Source organism: Agelaius tricolor, unplaced genomic scaffold, assembly GCF_023055355.1.
Source record: "Agelaius tricolor isolate 1412-34295 unplaced genomic scaffold, bAgeTri1.0.p SCAF_29, whole genome shotgun sequence".
Lineage (NCBI taxonomy): Eukaryota > Metazoa > Chordata > Aves > Passeriformes > Icteridae > Agelaius > Agelaius tricolor.
Genome location: NW_027269289.1, coordinates 1,183,408 through 1,198,978, shown reverse-complemented (window position 1 = coordinate 1,198,978; position 15,571 = coordinate 1,183,408). Strand labels below are relative to the sequence as shown.

General features: G+C 44.7%; 1 protein-coding gene across 7 annotated transcripts in view; it reads right to left on the bottom strand.

Annotated features, from left to right (window-relative positions):
- Positions 1-577: 577 nt before the first annotated feature.
- Positions 578-15,571, bottom strand: part of APLP2 (amyloid beta precursor like protein 2) — a 49,285-nt gene continuing 34,291 nt past the window's right edge. For 2 of the 7 annotated variants that reach the window (XM_071449778.1, XM_071449785.1), the window contains 11 exons: positions 14,982-15,097; positions 14,323-14,397; positions 13,001-13,159; positions 12,421-12,549; positions 8,552-8,651; positions 7,830-8,000; positions 7,217-7,252; positions 4,426-4,508; positions 3,510-3,584; positions 2,875-3,030; positions 578-2,118 (listed from right to left, as the gene is read on the bottom strand). In XM_071449778.1, coding sequence (XP_071305879.1) covers positions 2,017-2,118; positions 2,875-3,030; positions 3,510-3,584; positions 4,426-4,508; positions 7,217-7,252; positions 7,830-8,000; positions 8,552-8,651; positions 12,421-12,549; positions 13,001-13,159; positions 14,323-14,397; positions 14,982-15,097 — 1,202 coding nt within the window. In that variant the 3' untranslated portion in view covers positions 578-2,016. The remainder of the gene's footprint in view (positions 2,119-2,874; positions 3,031-3,509; positions 3,585-4,425; positions 4,509-7,216; positions 7,253-7,829; positions 8,001-8,551; positions 8,652-12,420; positions 12,550-13,000; positions 13,160-14,322; positions 14,398-14,981; positions 15,098-15,571) is intronic. The other 5 variants (XM_071449779.1, XM_071449782.1, XM_071449780.1 and 2 more) reach the window with 5 other exon arrangements.

Below are 15,571 nucleotides of genomic sequence, written 5' to 3'. Positions count from 1 at the left end.
CAGAAGCAACCACACAAACAGTGTCACTGTGAGGTCTTTATCCATGCCCTCATATCTAGGAATTCTAAGGTTTCCTGCTGTCCTTCTGCCCAGTCCCATACCTGAGGCCTATGGATGTCACAGGCTTTGAGCACACAGCCAGCACAGAGTCCCTGTGGCTCTCAAGGAAGTGCAGGGGGATGGCCAGGGACAGAACAGCTTGTCACCGCAGAGAGCCTTGGCTCTGCTTGCTCCCACAGAGTGTGCCAGCAGCCACCTGCATCCTGGGAATGGGGAGAACCATCCACAGGATCTTCCAAAAGCAGCCAGAGGAAGCCCCAGCCCAGCTCTCCCCAACCTGCACTCCAGCAGCTGCTTTAACGCTACTCAGGATCCAGCTGTTTGTTTAGCAGCCTGCCTCCTCCACTCCACAAAGGTTATCAGGATCTGGAAATACCACAAAAGACTCCAGGCATGGTTATACATCAGAATCTGTACAGTCTTTCTCCCCGTCAGGGAAAGGTTTTGTGAGTTTGGCAGGACAGGGTGGGAGGACGGGGAATTAGAGCGAGCCCATGAATAAAGAGAAGAAGCAATCTGGAAGTTAAAGTGTTTATTGATGTGTTTAAACTTTGTACATTCCCCACAGACCACACTAAGGAGTTTGCAGGTAAATCTGTGCATAGTGGGAAGAAACACGGGAAGGGGAAGAAAAAATAAAGTCACAGGAAAAATAGAAAAAATACACCACAGGTTACCAGAACCCCCAGATTAAAAAAAGCCGTGAGCATTAACATCAACTATACAAGCATTACAAAGACATGATGATGGTGAGTGGAACAATGCCCCTTTTGTTCTTCTTGGGACCTGTGTATCCTATTTCCCTTAAAGTAGGCAGCATCCCTTTCCCAACATGTCACTCTCTTCCATCCCCAGCTAAGAGACCTCTCTGTGTTTGTCAGCTCCCAAGGTCCCAGTTATTGCAGTGATTTGTCATTTCTGGCCCAACATCACCCAGGGAGATGCAAAGGCTCAAAAACCTGTGGCTCTTAACTACTTACCATGTTGGTGAGGCAGGAGAGCTGGGGAAATTAGAAAGTAGTAGCAAGAGGGGGCTGTTAATGCCAGGTGAGTACTGAAGGAAACTGGCTGAGAACAGAGATTTCAATTCAATACCAGAACTTCCAACTCTAGAGCAGAACTGAATCTCAAAGGAGAATGTGCAGACCCAAGTATGCACAAACCATGTTCTAACATTCTACTGGAATAACTATAAACAGAGATGCCAGAAGCGTTTTAACTCCTTGCCTCCATGGAGTCTTGATTCCTAGAGCCCAAGCTGCTAAGCAGCAGGGTGCACACCACTGGCATATGAAGATGGGGGTTTTTTCCTTTCTTTTTTTCTCTTTTTCTTTTTTTTGTCTCATTATAGGGAATTTTGTTAGTTACTGTTCCCAATTGCTTCTTTGCTTATGCTGTAATAGCTTCTATCCCTAAATTAATCTCTTTGCAAGTCCCAGTGAAATTCACTTAAAAAAAAAAAAGGAAAAGAATAATGCTTTATATACAAAAGCCAAAATGACCAAAGAGCCACAACTGTCTCCTTTTTTGAAGGTGGGCTGGTACAAACGACCCTCAATATACAGGTGGTCTATCAGAAATAAAAATCAACATTTCCCATTTTTATATATATAGAGCTTGTATCAGACAACAGTACAACAGAACTGGTATTTTTCAGATTATTAAAAAAAAAAAAAAGAAAACTACATCTCATTCAAATATCTGCAATAGATCAATTTTTCCCATTTAAGGAGATTTATATATCATATTGTTATATTATCATTTCTTCACCCATTTTAAAGAATGGAAATTGCAACTCTACAGTAGTAATTATAGTCTTAATGATCCAGGAGTTCTGAATGTAAGATGAAGTCCTCTTGAAGCAACTGTTGGTCAGTAGTTGATCCAAAACACTGGACCACTTTGGCCCTTCTCCCCGCACCTTTTCCCATCGGGGCTATTCCATCTTCATCTCTTTTATATCTGCATCTGCTCCAGGTATTTGTAAGTGGGATTCTCATAGCCATGGTTTTGCATCTTGCTCAGATGCCGCTCCTCAGGGGTGAGCATCGGGTCAACCTTTGAAAAAACACATGATACTGGTCAAGGAGACACTTCTAGGATTGATTCCACAAAACAAGAGGCAACAGACAAACACTGAGTGAATACCATGGTGAGCAGTAAATGGAAAAAAAGGTAAACTGCAAAAGGTAATTTGAATAGAATTGCTTGTTCAAGAGCTGACGCCTCCTGCCCACCCAATCCCCTGTGGGGATGTTCTCTCAAATCTGTCATTGCTCAGTCAACACTGCAAATCAGGGACCCACTTCTCTCATTGAAGAGGTTGTTACGATCTCCTGCATGGGTGGGGCAAAGGGAAAAGCAGCTTTCTCTGGGCTCCATTAAGTTGTCATAGAAATGTGCAAGGAAGAAGGAGCTGCTCTTCAACATTTCGCCAATCACAACATCTTAATTGTCAATTAGCCAGGAGGACAAATTGCTGTGGATTGACTGACTGACTACCCTGCTAAAGATATTGCCTGAAAAGCTCATTTACTGATAAATCCTACCCTGAGCCAGCCAGGAAAGCCTAAGTAAATCCTAGTGATAAGCAAATGCAACTCTGGAGTGGCAGGTGTCAGCACAGCATACCTGGGACTGGCACCTGCACACTGAGGAACGAGCAATGATGGTGTCAGCAGGGACAGAGTTAATTCCTACCCAGCCAGAAGCAGAACTCTCCATGGCTTGGCAGCTCCTGCCAATTCTCTACCCCCACACACATGTGATTCAACACTGACTATTTTCATCCTCAGTTATGGAGCTGTTTCTCACCTCCACAATTCCATGGCTGATGGTCCCATACTGCCTCTTCCTCAGCATCACCAAGCTGATGACTATAACAGTAGCTATGGCAACAGCAATCACCAACAGCCCAATAAGGGCACTGCTGCTGAAGCCAAAGTCATCACGGAGGGAGTTGTCATTATCCTGGAGGGAAGAAAACAGAGCAGATTGAGGAAGAGCAATAAGGGAGATGCACTGCTGAACACAAACCTAAACCATGGCCACTAGTAAGGTCTTTGACCATCTGTGGTATCGAGATATGACTGATTATACACTAGACAGTGTATATGTATCACCCCTAAGTATTCCACCCCTACATATTTCACCTCTAAATATTCCATCAAAAGGATAACCAATGCAAAATTCTTTCCCCACTTAGTAGCTCTGGACAGACACTGGCCCACATCACTTCCCTATTCCACAAAACACTTTTGCAGTAGGAGTCAAGTTAATATCTAATGTGTGTTCACTGTTTACGTCCTTATGCAGAAGGGGTGTACTGTGTTTCACTCTGCATGAGCCCCTAGGCATCCAGGCACCAAATCCTGAATTCAGTATAAATGGTCATCAAAATCCAGCATTAGGAATTTGCCAATCCCTGGATTCAGCAGCCACAAACATACCGGCTCATCCACCAGCCCTCCGACACGCTCTGCGTTGAAAATCATCTCCTTCACATCAAGGGTTTCATCAATTACCTAAAAACGGCCACAAAAGTGTTTTATGGAAGGATCCACACAAAACAAGGAGGAGAAGGAAGAGGAAGACAAACAAGAGACCTTTAATGAACACTAGCAAAGGCTCAGGACCACTTACCATCTCCCCTTTGCTCTCAACAGCATGGAATGTTCTCCAACTCTTATACAGCCACCAGAGACAGTATTGAGATAGTATTACAGCTAGTTAGCTCCAGACTATCTCAAACTAAAGCCCCAATGAAAAAAAAGCAACTTTTATTGTTTTTTTAACTTTGGACCTAGCATTTCTGTTATGTAAGATCTAACCTATGGCTTTAAAACAGTATTGAAAGGAAATTCAAAAAGGTGACTTTTAAATATTTTTAAACCCATGGAACTGAGGCAAAGGGCTGTCACTAGAACTTAGAGAATTCTTGACACTATAGAGACAACTCCTGCTGGGTTGCTCAGCTTCAGAGGAAGGTGAGGCCTCCCTTGCCATGAAAAAAAAATGGGAGACACAGATGGAACACACCAGCATTCAGTGTGTTCAGACAGTGAACCTAGTGAAAATAAAGGGACATCAAAAGGTCTCTGCTTGGGAAAAGCATTCCTAAATCAGAGAGTTCTCAGAATCAGACTGCCAAAGATCTGAAGCTCTCTCCTTCCCTTCCCCTCCCACCCTTCTGATACTAATCAGCATTAAGAGCCTACAATAGTCACCAAACTGACTCCCCTTCACCATATGGATAATGAACACACTGACATTCTGTGAGCTGGAACAAGACACTGAAACAAGCCACTGCTATTAATTAGTGTCCACAGCAGGTTTAGCTTCACAAAATAAAGGTGGAGAGCTCACCACGTTTTCATCCACCTTGTTCTTGCTATTAATCACTTTTTCTTCAGCACCAATCAGCCCATCCAGCTCAGTCATGCCAGAACCTGCAGCAAAAGAGCAAGGAGAGCCCATCAGCCCTTAGGAACATTTTGGAAGGGTCACCTACTCTGTATAGAGCTGCCTTGGATCGTGTGTTTAACTGCACAGACTGCTGAGTATTAACCTGTCCTCATGCTGCTGTGTCAGATGGCAGCTCACAAACTACAGTGACAAGTGATTAGGAGGGCTGTTAATGAGGGGAAATGAGGCGGCAATGAGAGGAGCAGACAGGACTCATCACCAAAATCAGGCTGAGGTGTCAATTCAGACAAACCGTACAGTTAAGTGCTTCTGTTAGATAGCTCCAGACAAGACATAACACACAGTAAGTGCACTAACTGCTGCAGGTGTCACCCCAGGTCACCAACATCCCTCTGTGACCCTGAACAGGAGTGGATACACATCCATCTGCCAAGAGCCAGCACACAGGGAATGCTTTCAGCATTGCCCATTCTGCTGGAATCAGGCACATCAGCAAGTGCCTCAGGAATGGGAATTTGAATTCCAAGGTCACCCAGCATGGCTCTGTAATGAGCTGCTGTCCCATACCTGGCACAAGCCCAAAAAAATTAAATCCCAGGACAAGGAAGGAGCAGAGAACTACACCAGCCTTTGTACCAGAACACTACTACCCCATTTCCAGGCTGGAACCAGCACTGGCTCAAGAGAAGAATATCAATTAACAGAAGGCTCTGCATAAACTGTTTTGATCCAAACCATTTATAAATAGATCAGATCAGTAAGAGAGTCTGATGCAAACTGCCCTGACATAACACAGCATGTTAGAACACCAGTGTTCCAGTCGTGGTGGGGACAATGTAATGACCTGTGACGCACTAGTGCAAGAGCAGGACAGTGAAGCCTCAAACCTGCAGTGGATCTTTCCAATGACATGGGGGAAATTCTACTACAGCACTTCAGGCTTTGTTGGTGGCTGCAAACCCCCCACTCTGCACAAATTGCTGAGCTTGCAAGGTGCCCAAGACATGTCAACTGGTGCTGGAATTGGCAACATTTTCTTTGATGAGATGCAAGGACAGGCTACTTGGCTTCAAGGCAAGTTTTTACAGTGACAAGTTTGTATTGCCTGAAAATGCCACAGAAATAACATTTCACTATGAAGTTTTAGTGCATCACGTTTTTCTTTAGAGGCAGTAATCAGATTCCAAGCACGGCCAAGACTGCCAGTCTGACTTCCCTCAACTGTCAAAGCAGGTTATGTTATTATGGAATCAATGATTGGGATTTTCAGGAGAAACCAGCCACAAATAGTTTGTACAGAACTACTGTATCAGCTTTTGGCCTATGCTTGCTTTATTCCAGTTTCAGGAGCCAACCCAGCACAGTCTCCAGGGCTGAGAGTTCAGCTGCTGCAATGAGCTCTGCAATTTGTCTCAGTGTGCAGTACCAAGTAACAGACCCAGTACTATGTAGCTCAAAGGCACAGTTTATATTATATACCTTACAGGGAAAAAAATCCGAAAACACACACCTGCACAAAATCCCCCCCCTACCCCACCAACCCAATACTCCCTCAAAGCCCTTGAGCAATTCAGTGAAAAGGGAAGGGAGAGGAGAAACAAGTGTAGGACTTTGCTGTCCCCAGGTCATCAGAGACTCTTATATTTACCCAGACAGGGAGAACTAGTACAAATTTATCATCCTCAAGGCAACACAGCAATTGTCCAAAAATTTAATAAATAAAATATCTAACTAAAGGCTGTTCCAATTCCTGCCAGAGCAGTCAGCACACTGTACACTGTTCCACACCAGGGATGAAGGTGACTTACATTTGCAGAGAAATGTCAATAATGAGAAGAATTTCAAGCTATTTGGTCTTCACTGAGTTACAAAACCACATGTGCTCACATGAAATGGTTATTAGCAAAATCTTTTGCTCTCCTTTGAGATCTACACAATATATTTGGAACCAAAGGCAGATTAAAACACCGGGTTTACTCCACACAGAGCTCATGCAGCACTACTCTGCAAGAGCCTCCCTTTTCTACTAATCCTTCCCTGACTCCATATCACTAATAGAGACATTATTTAATGCTAATATTTCTATGCTGCTCTTAAACTGCTTTTTAGCCAGGCACTGAGCTACTGCAGAATTAATCCTGAGTTAAGGGAGAAATGTAAAACCACACACAGTTTGCTCGTATGGAGAGATGCTACGTGTGGGAAGGTGATGCCAAGGAAAGCACAAACATGGAGGAGGAATCTCCTGATTTATCTGTCCCATACTAGCTGCACTCCCATAAGGACATTTAGATTGGAAACAGCCTGTGTCCTGAAATGTTTTGTGGTGTCATGGGGCATCAAGGACAGGTTCCACAGGAGGCAGAAGAGCCTCTGGACCTATTCCCCACCAGCACAGCAGGGTTTAATCTGAGAAGTGTCACAAATGGAGGGATGCAAAGCACCACTGCAGACACTGGCTAAGGCCACCTTCCCCAAGGGCTAAGAGCCACTCCAGGCATTCTGAGACCCTTGTGAGCCCATCAGGGAGGATCACACACACAATTGGATGTTCAGACTACTTGGCTTCTTTAACACTAGGCCTAAACAAGCAAAAGTGAACATGACTGATCTAAGTGAAAGCAAGGAAATGAAAATCAAGGTGAATATGGAACTAAAATGAAGCTATCAGACACATGGAGGAGGTAGGAGAGTGATCAAAAGCACTGTGAGGGAGCAGCTTAGAACCAACCTTTTTTCATTGGATGGTACAAATCCGGCTGAGGATCTAGCAGGAGGGAAAACAAAAACAAAAATAGCAGAGAAAGGAGATTAAGAGAGAAAGGAAAAAAGGTTTGTGCATGATTTCTGACTCAGACCCTGGGAAAAGCTTTTAGCCTACAGCTTGATGCTCAGGACTCTGTTCAAGCGTTTTTAAAATAAATACACGCACACACACCAGCTGTCAACATCCAATGATACAAAAAAATAGATATACATATTTAAAAAAAAGAATTCCTTCAGCCCTTCAACAGGTCACAGCACAAAGATTTAACATTACATGAGAACTCTTTTGTTAAAGACTGAAAATTAATTCCAGAGTCAAGTCAAAATGCACTGTAAAAACTTAACATTCACTGCAAAATGAAAAGAGAGGAGACAATTTTGCAAAGAGAAGAATAAGAAAATCATTAGAACAGCTCAGCAGACATGTCTCGCAGCATTGCTTCTCCAGTGAATGAGGGGTCCTGTCAGGGTGACTGCTTTACCCTACATCACCCAAAGAGGTTAGAGCTTTTTCTGTTCCAGCTGAGCCTACTGTCTAAGGAAAACCACCAGTAAACCCAGTGTTCAGTTCCACATACCTTCACTTTCAGGCAAGGCTGGGAAGGTTTTCACCTGGAATGGGTGGAAAGGTTTGCCATCCAGGGGAATTTCTTCACTCTCCTCAGAGCTCACTCTGACATCCACCTGGGACTCAGAAATGGAGGATGTGAACTGATCCATGTCTGCACGCTGCTCCTGAAGCAGCTCATCTGAAAGGAATAAAAGGAATTATTACACAGACTGCATGAAACCTGGCAGTGACAGAGAGAGGCAGATGGTTTGAAGCAGGCTGAGGCAGGACTGCAGGGGAACACTGCTCTCAGGGCTGCCAGGTTATTTTATCTTGTGCATTTCATCTGGAATTCTCAGTAAAGGCATTGGTTAGAAATGCATTCAAATAAGGGCCAAGAGGTTTGATGTGGCAAGAGGATTTGGCAAGATGAGACTAACTAACCTATAAGGGGAGAACGCATTTGGGTTTTTTTAATGGATCTTTTAAATCTCCCTTAGAGAGACAGCTTTGCTATTCTGAACATTGTTGACTTTTTCTTAAACGGACAGTGAAAATTCTTGGAACAAGCTATTCTGCCTGGCTATTTTGTAACATCCAGACAGTATCTTCCCTGAGCCTGAGCCCAGGCTCACCCTGGGCTCGCCCAGGGCACCCCCTCAAAGGAGAGAGCAATCTTTTGGGAGCTCATTGGATATAAAAACTTGGGAGTCTTAACACAGGAGCATAGAGGCTGGCATACACACTCACCAATCTCATCCTGGATTTCTTCAGCCACATATGGCACCTTGTAGAGCAGAGACAAGCTTTGATTCATCCGTTCCTCAATCACATGAAGATGTGTCATCACCTGCAGATGTAAAAGAATGCGTTGGAGTAAGCAAAAACTGTCAGTCACTTCACAGAACCAGTTCTTTCCTTGCTCAATAAAATATCTATTACTGGTGGATCTGCCATGGCAGGCAATAGGGGACACAGATCCATCCAGTCCAATTCTGTGACCAATGCTCTCACACTTCACTGGAACTGGCCATCTGCAGACAGTGCTCTCAGGAGTTTGGCAAATGCTGGGAGTAAGAGAGGATTCAGCTGACTCTCACTGTAACCAACTCTCCACTGCAAACACTAAAATGCCACCGAAGCTGGTATTTCTCATATGCCCAACATAGTCATAATTCATCTCCTGTAGCAGCTTTATTAAATGGATTATCATTCCTGACTGCTAGAAAAGATATAGGCAAAAGGAGCAGACAGGATATTTTATCAGCTCTTGTTTCAGAACAAAGGTGCCTTTCAAACCAACTGTGGCATTACATTTGTCCTACACCCACTCGTTGGCAGCAGTATTCTCCCTTCCTTTGAGCAATACATTCAAGCTCTGGGCAAGCTCAAATCACTCCTCCCAAGCACATTAAATCCAGTGGTGAGGTCAGGCCTGACCTGAAGAGGGTGCTGCATAATCGGGGATCAAGGAGAGCAAGGAAAACATTTATATAGATGGCCAAACATTGCAAAAAGCTAGAGTCAGATGGACCTGTTTCACAGTCTGATGTGTGCCTGACCTTTAAGAGCAAGGATGAAAATTTAATTTTGCATGTAGCAGCTTGTCAATCCAAGAAATCAACCAAGGAGCTTAAAAGTGCATGTGAAAAGTAAAGTGAATGGAAATTGAACTGTACCACCCACATCCCTCGCATGTCGATTTGTTGACACTGCAGCCTTCGGAATGAATTATGAACTGTTTAGGGTTTAGCTTAAGAACACAGTTCACACACTCTCTCCTGGGCTGTGGCGGCAGCAGCAGAATAAAGCGCTGGGCTGGGCTGTGCTTGACATGTCTGAAAATGTGACCATGAATTCCACATGGAGAGCCAAGCACAATCATAACCACCACAGTTGCCACCACTCCTCCTGGATGTGCAGCTTAAGAAGAATCCCATAGGCAGTGGAAGACCAGGAGACACAAGGTGAATGTGCACTGCCAACACCCAGAAAACAAGGTGGAATCCATGGAATCTGCCACCTCCCAGTGTGAGGTTTGCTTCTGGAAAATCATTCTGACACCACTCTGCCCCTCACCAGAAGTGGCAGCAACAAGCTCCAGACTTCCTCCTACCCATAACCCAGGATATTTCCACATCCTGGTTATACAGTTTTTTTTATGCATTTTTTCCTCAGTGCCTACTTCTTCCTCTTGGCAGCACTAAATGTGCTCCATTGTACTGTCTCCCTGCAGCTCTCCATTCTTTCTTCTTGTTTATCTTTTGTGCACTGCAGAATTCAAAGATACTCCAAAGCAGCATACCAGCCACAAACTGAGACTAGGAAAACATTCCTAAAGCTGCAAAAGGACAGTGAGTTCTCTCTGAACCTAAGAAAGGGCACATCCTTCCAAACAGATCTTTCAGGGGTAACAGACCATTCTCGATCTGAATTTTGAACTGGCCTTCCAGCACATCTTTCACTATTTTAAAACAAGTGAAAACAAGTATCAACATAATTCCAAAGACTTATAGAGTATCTGCAAGTATTCGTACAAATACAAAAGCCAGATTTGAAGTAACATATTCACATACACTACCCAGGAGAAGGAAAAGGATTTTCTGGTTGTTCAGAAGTAAAACACAGTGCAGTGGTGTAGTGGGTCTAGTGCAGGTCAAATGCCAGCACACCCACTAGAATTATTCATTTTCTGCTTTGAAAATAGGGATTAGGAGGAGAGCAAAGCAGGCTCAGAACTTTAAAAGAAACTTTATTAACAGAATTAAAAGAAAAAATAATAGAAAAATCAAAATAAACCTTCAGAACACTTCTCTGCCCCCACAACTTTTCTTTTCCCCACTGACAACATAAAGAGGTAAATTTGGTATTTTCAGTCAGTTTACCACTTTTAAAATCATCTTTCTTTAGTCTACTTAGGGAGAAGAGTCTCTCCTGCCATGCCATGGAGACTTTTCCACAAGAAACAGTTTTCTTGTGGTTTTAATTTTCACGATTAGCCCCTTCCCAGAAATCTGCAATCGTGAAGTCTCTACCACATTTTGGTAGTTTTCCCACAACTACCACCATGGGTCATTTCAGCTTGCTGGGGTGCAATTTTAGGCATGAGCTGTTCTAGTACAGAAACAAAAGTTCTCTTCTTTTATCTCTGGGAACAGAGGTTTTCTTCTTCCATCCCTGGGGCGAGGTTTTTCACCTCTCTCATTTCTCTCTGTTCAAGCTCCTCATTGGATCACAGCTACTTCAACATCTGCTTGCTTCAACACAGGTGCCTCTGCTCATAGTCGTGGTTAGAATGCTACCCAGAACGCCCCAGTGCATTCCATGAGTTACAGGGGGGAAAAAAAAACCAAAAAACCTCTGGTGTATCAATTATATCTTCACCATAGCCTTACAAGAGAATTTTAGCCCAAGACTAAGGCATCTCCTCATTCTCCTCCCATCTGGGATTTGACTCTTTCTTCACTGATCTTGGTGTCTCCATGTTGTTTCCTTTACGTGTCTTCACCCTTTCCTTTTCTCTCACTCAAGAGAGGATTGATGTCTGCAAGTTTCACCTGTGCACTAAAAAGAGTTAATATCTCGTCCGGGCCTGTGGATGGCCATGTGATCTCTGTGGGGCAGCGGCCGCTCTGGCTGCACACCTGGTTTCTGGCCCCTACGCGGTCAATTCCAGCCACGGGGCTGCTTTCTGTGCGGGGCTGCAGGGCCGCCTCTGCTCTCAGCCGTGAGATTTTCCGCAGTGCCAGCGGAACGGCTCGGCAGCCCACAGCCGGAGCCAAACGGAGCCAGCCTGGCCCGTCAGCCGTGGCTGAACTCAGCACGGCAGAATCTCAGCTGAGCCTCAGGCTGAGCCACCCAGGCTGCGCAGCAGAGCAAGCCCAGCTAGCGTCTAGTTACCTGTTCAAAAACCAGAAGCAAGAGTGTTTTTTCCAGGGTTTGTTCATTTTTAAGTGTGATTTCACAGAGGTGTGTTTAGTTTTAAACTAAACACAGGTGCCTATATTCAAAATTAGCCAGTTGATTGGTTCTGTTGGGTGTGGAGGAAGCTGTTAACTCCACACAGAGAATCACTTCAATAACTAATGGATTTCCTCTTACAAATGGTACAACATAAACCCATCAAAACCAGACTTTCTGATAAAGCTAACAACATTGATCGAATACTTGGAAAGGGTTATGATTTATGTGTTGGAAACCAGGCAATAATGCTGCAGAGGCATGAGAGAATTCCCACAAACCCTAAACACAGTGAAGATCAAGCCTAAGGAAAGAAACACAGACACTTGGAAGAAGTGAGGAAGCCTGTTCAAGAAAACCAAGTCCCCAGCAAATACATTTCAGGGGCGCTTGATAAAAGGAAATATAAAACTGATACTGACCTAGGTCTAAACCCCTCAACTTGCCACTGTGACCAACAATGTATAAAACAGAGCTTCAATTTTTAACACTATCAGGCACCAAGGAAAACCATGCAGCGAGCACATCTGGTGACAGGAAGTAAGCACAGGAGAGAGGGAGAGCTCCACAAGGATGAAGTTGCAACACACAGCTTCCAGAGCCTCCGACAGCCCCAGGGCTGGACAATAATGGCTCCCTTGACAGAAACCCTCTCATACCTGGGATTTCATCTGCGCAGCCTTCTCCGGATCCACTGCCAGGACATGCTGGTAGTGGCGGATGGTGTGCAGCCTATCCTTGTTCTCAGCACGGACGTAGCGCTTCAGGGCCTGCAGGATGCGGTGGGGCTGCAGGACAGGAGCAGGGAATAGGTCAAACCACTGGTGTCAACTCCAAACCCACAGCTGAAAACAGCACTTCATGTGTGAGCCTACTTTGGTGCTGGACAGACCTATCACCTGCACTCACCCCCCGGATTTTCTATTTTCATTTTAATTAAGCCGGTTTGATTCAGAACACTTAATTTTAAGTCAGTATGATTCAGAGCACCACATCTTATGAACTGTGCTTTATGGACACCAAACAAAGCAGAGGTTTTTCTCCCCAGGCAGGAAGGAGTGGGAGTCAATTACAGACCCACTGCTAAGTCTGCAGCACCAATTTCCACAATGAAGAAGCTTTCCTAGGAACCAATTCCCGGTTTCTGCAAGTCACAGGCAATCTTCTCACCAAGACATTCCCACCTGCCATCCTACCCAATGCTATCCTACTGGAAAAATATGTAGGGAAGAAACTCACACGTGGTGGGTCAGCCTGCAGGGCAGCCAGGTAGTTCTCCAGGGCGATGCGACGGCGATCGTTCAGCATGGCTTCCACACGAGCCAGGTGAGTCTCCACCAGCTGCTGCTTCTCACTCGCTGCTTCTTTCTCCAGAGATTTTACCATGGCCTGGAAGTGCTAGAACAAAGAAAATAATCTGTGTGAAATGCACTGTGTGATCAACACCATCTGAAACTCCTCAGAACTAACAAAGACAGTAAAACTCCACATCCAACCCATTTACAGTTAGGAGAGAAAGGCATGGAAAAATGCTGATGCAGATTTCATCTCTGCAAATACAGTAGTGATAATTTGCCTTCCAAACTTCCTTCACAAGCCATTTCAAAGGTCTGAAGAGTGAAAAGGACCTTGCACATAAAGATTATGCTGGGGATGGGAGATCCAGGCTGTGCTGAAGAACTGACACAATATTAATTCTTTCCCCCAACCCTGCAATACAAAAACAGGATTGATCCCTTCAGCCTGAAGCCATTAATTTGAATTTGCAAAAGTTTACAAAGGTATTGCATAGCAAATTTTCCATCAGCATGCCTTCAGATCAAATCTCTCTGTATTCTTTTAGAAAGGTCATAACCCTCATTTCCAAACCAACCAGAATAGTCCACTAAGTGTTACATTTCAACAGAGATAATGACAAACTTCTGCATTTGCGCATAGTTCCAAATAGTGACTTATATTAAAAATGCAGAGAGAAAACTGTGTTCCAAGATAAAATCCAAAGTGGGCTTAAAAGCTGGAGTCAACCACTTCATTGCATACTGGTTTGAGACAAATTCACGGAGTTGTCACTGCGAGAAGAGCCTTGCCCTAATGATCCCACACTGCAATCTCTCATTAACTTCACAGTCCAACGGAACTCTCCTCGTAAGGCACAAGATTAGCATTTTGGCAGCAAATCAGCTTCATCTGCTGTCTAAGGTGTTTTCACTAAGTCTGGCCGAGCAGGAAATGTGTGCCCAGAGAGCCAGAGCTGATTCTGAACCAGGCTCTGAGGCCAGTGTTAGTGCAAAACAGGCCAAAGGTCTGAAATTACAATTTGGCTCCACTGTTGCTACGCCTGAGGTGCGAGATCACTTTCTACTAGTGTATGTAGGAAGGGACTTGGCATAGTATCAGATCATCTCCAGTTTAACGAACAAAGCAAACAATTGAATCAAACCTCCTCTAAAAGGCAGCTGTTGATAGAGCAGGAAGGCTGTTCTTGCATCTCAGTTGTCTTTTAGCTCTGAATATTGCCCTCTCTCTCAGTAACTTTCCCCTTAGGATCCTTCCACTCTTACCTGGATCAGAGTCTGCCTTTCTGCTTTGGGGAGATTAACAGCCTGGTGCTCTGCTTCCTCCCATTCCTTTTTCACCTGGACAGGAAAAGGACAGAACACATGAACAAGACACAAATTTACATCTTATCTTTATGAGCTGCTTTGCCTTCACAGGCAGAGCTGGGTTTTGAAGGCACAAAAGAGCTGTTGTGGGGTTTAAGCCTAGCACTTAATCCCTCTGAGTAACAAGCCAAGCTTCACAGAATCCTGTGAGGGTTTAGGCTGGAAGGGACATCCAAGATGAGCTGGAAGGCTCATCTTGTTCCACCCCCTGCCATGGGCAGGGACATCTTCTACTAGACTGGATGGCTCCAAGCTCTGTCCAACCTGGCCTTAAACACTTCCAGGTATGGGGAATCCACAACCTCTCCAGGCAACCTGTGCCAGGGCTTCAGCACCATCTGAATAAAGAATTTCTTCCCAGCATCAATGTAATTTCTCTCTCTCTCAACACTGGAGAAATAAAAATCTGACTCCCATGGTGTGGTCATACTGAAAGAAACACACAGAAGGCTGGAAACTGGAAAGCAAGTCACTTCACCACCAATTCTTCCAGTAAAACGGGCAGCAGCCAACACACAAAAAGCCACACAGCACAAAGCCTGAAGGCTGACACTCACCCGGTCCATGCGGTTGTGATGCCTGACCTCCAGCTGCTCCTTGGCCTTCTGGAAGCGGGCATGCTCATTGTCATCAGCAGGGGTTTCAAAATAGACATCCACATCATCAGTTGGCACTGCATGAAGAGGGAAGGGTAAGCACGGTCAAAAACCCGCAATCCTGGATTGTGGAGTGCAAGGAAAGGACTCTCCATGCCTGCCTAATTAATAGTCTGGCAAGCTGAGCCTACTGAACCACCAACTTCCAGAGTCCGTTTTAGAATCTTTACGGTGCCAATTTTCTGTCCAACATCAGCTCAAATGGCAGTGATGACCACAGCTCCCAGCACTGCTTGGCCTGTGCAGTGCTGAGGTGAGCAGCACTCAGCTCCAGAAACACAGTGCCTGGCATGACAGGATAAAGAACTACTTTTCCCTTCACTTCCACATTGGCCTTGGATGGTTTAAGTGACATTCTGTGCATTAGCTGTTCATTGACAAGCTGGCTCCAGATGTCATTAACATGATTAGGGAGTTTGACAATATATCTGCACAAAAACAGTATTTTACACTTCAAACCTACCTTCCCCTACCAGATGCACCATGCAGGA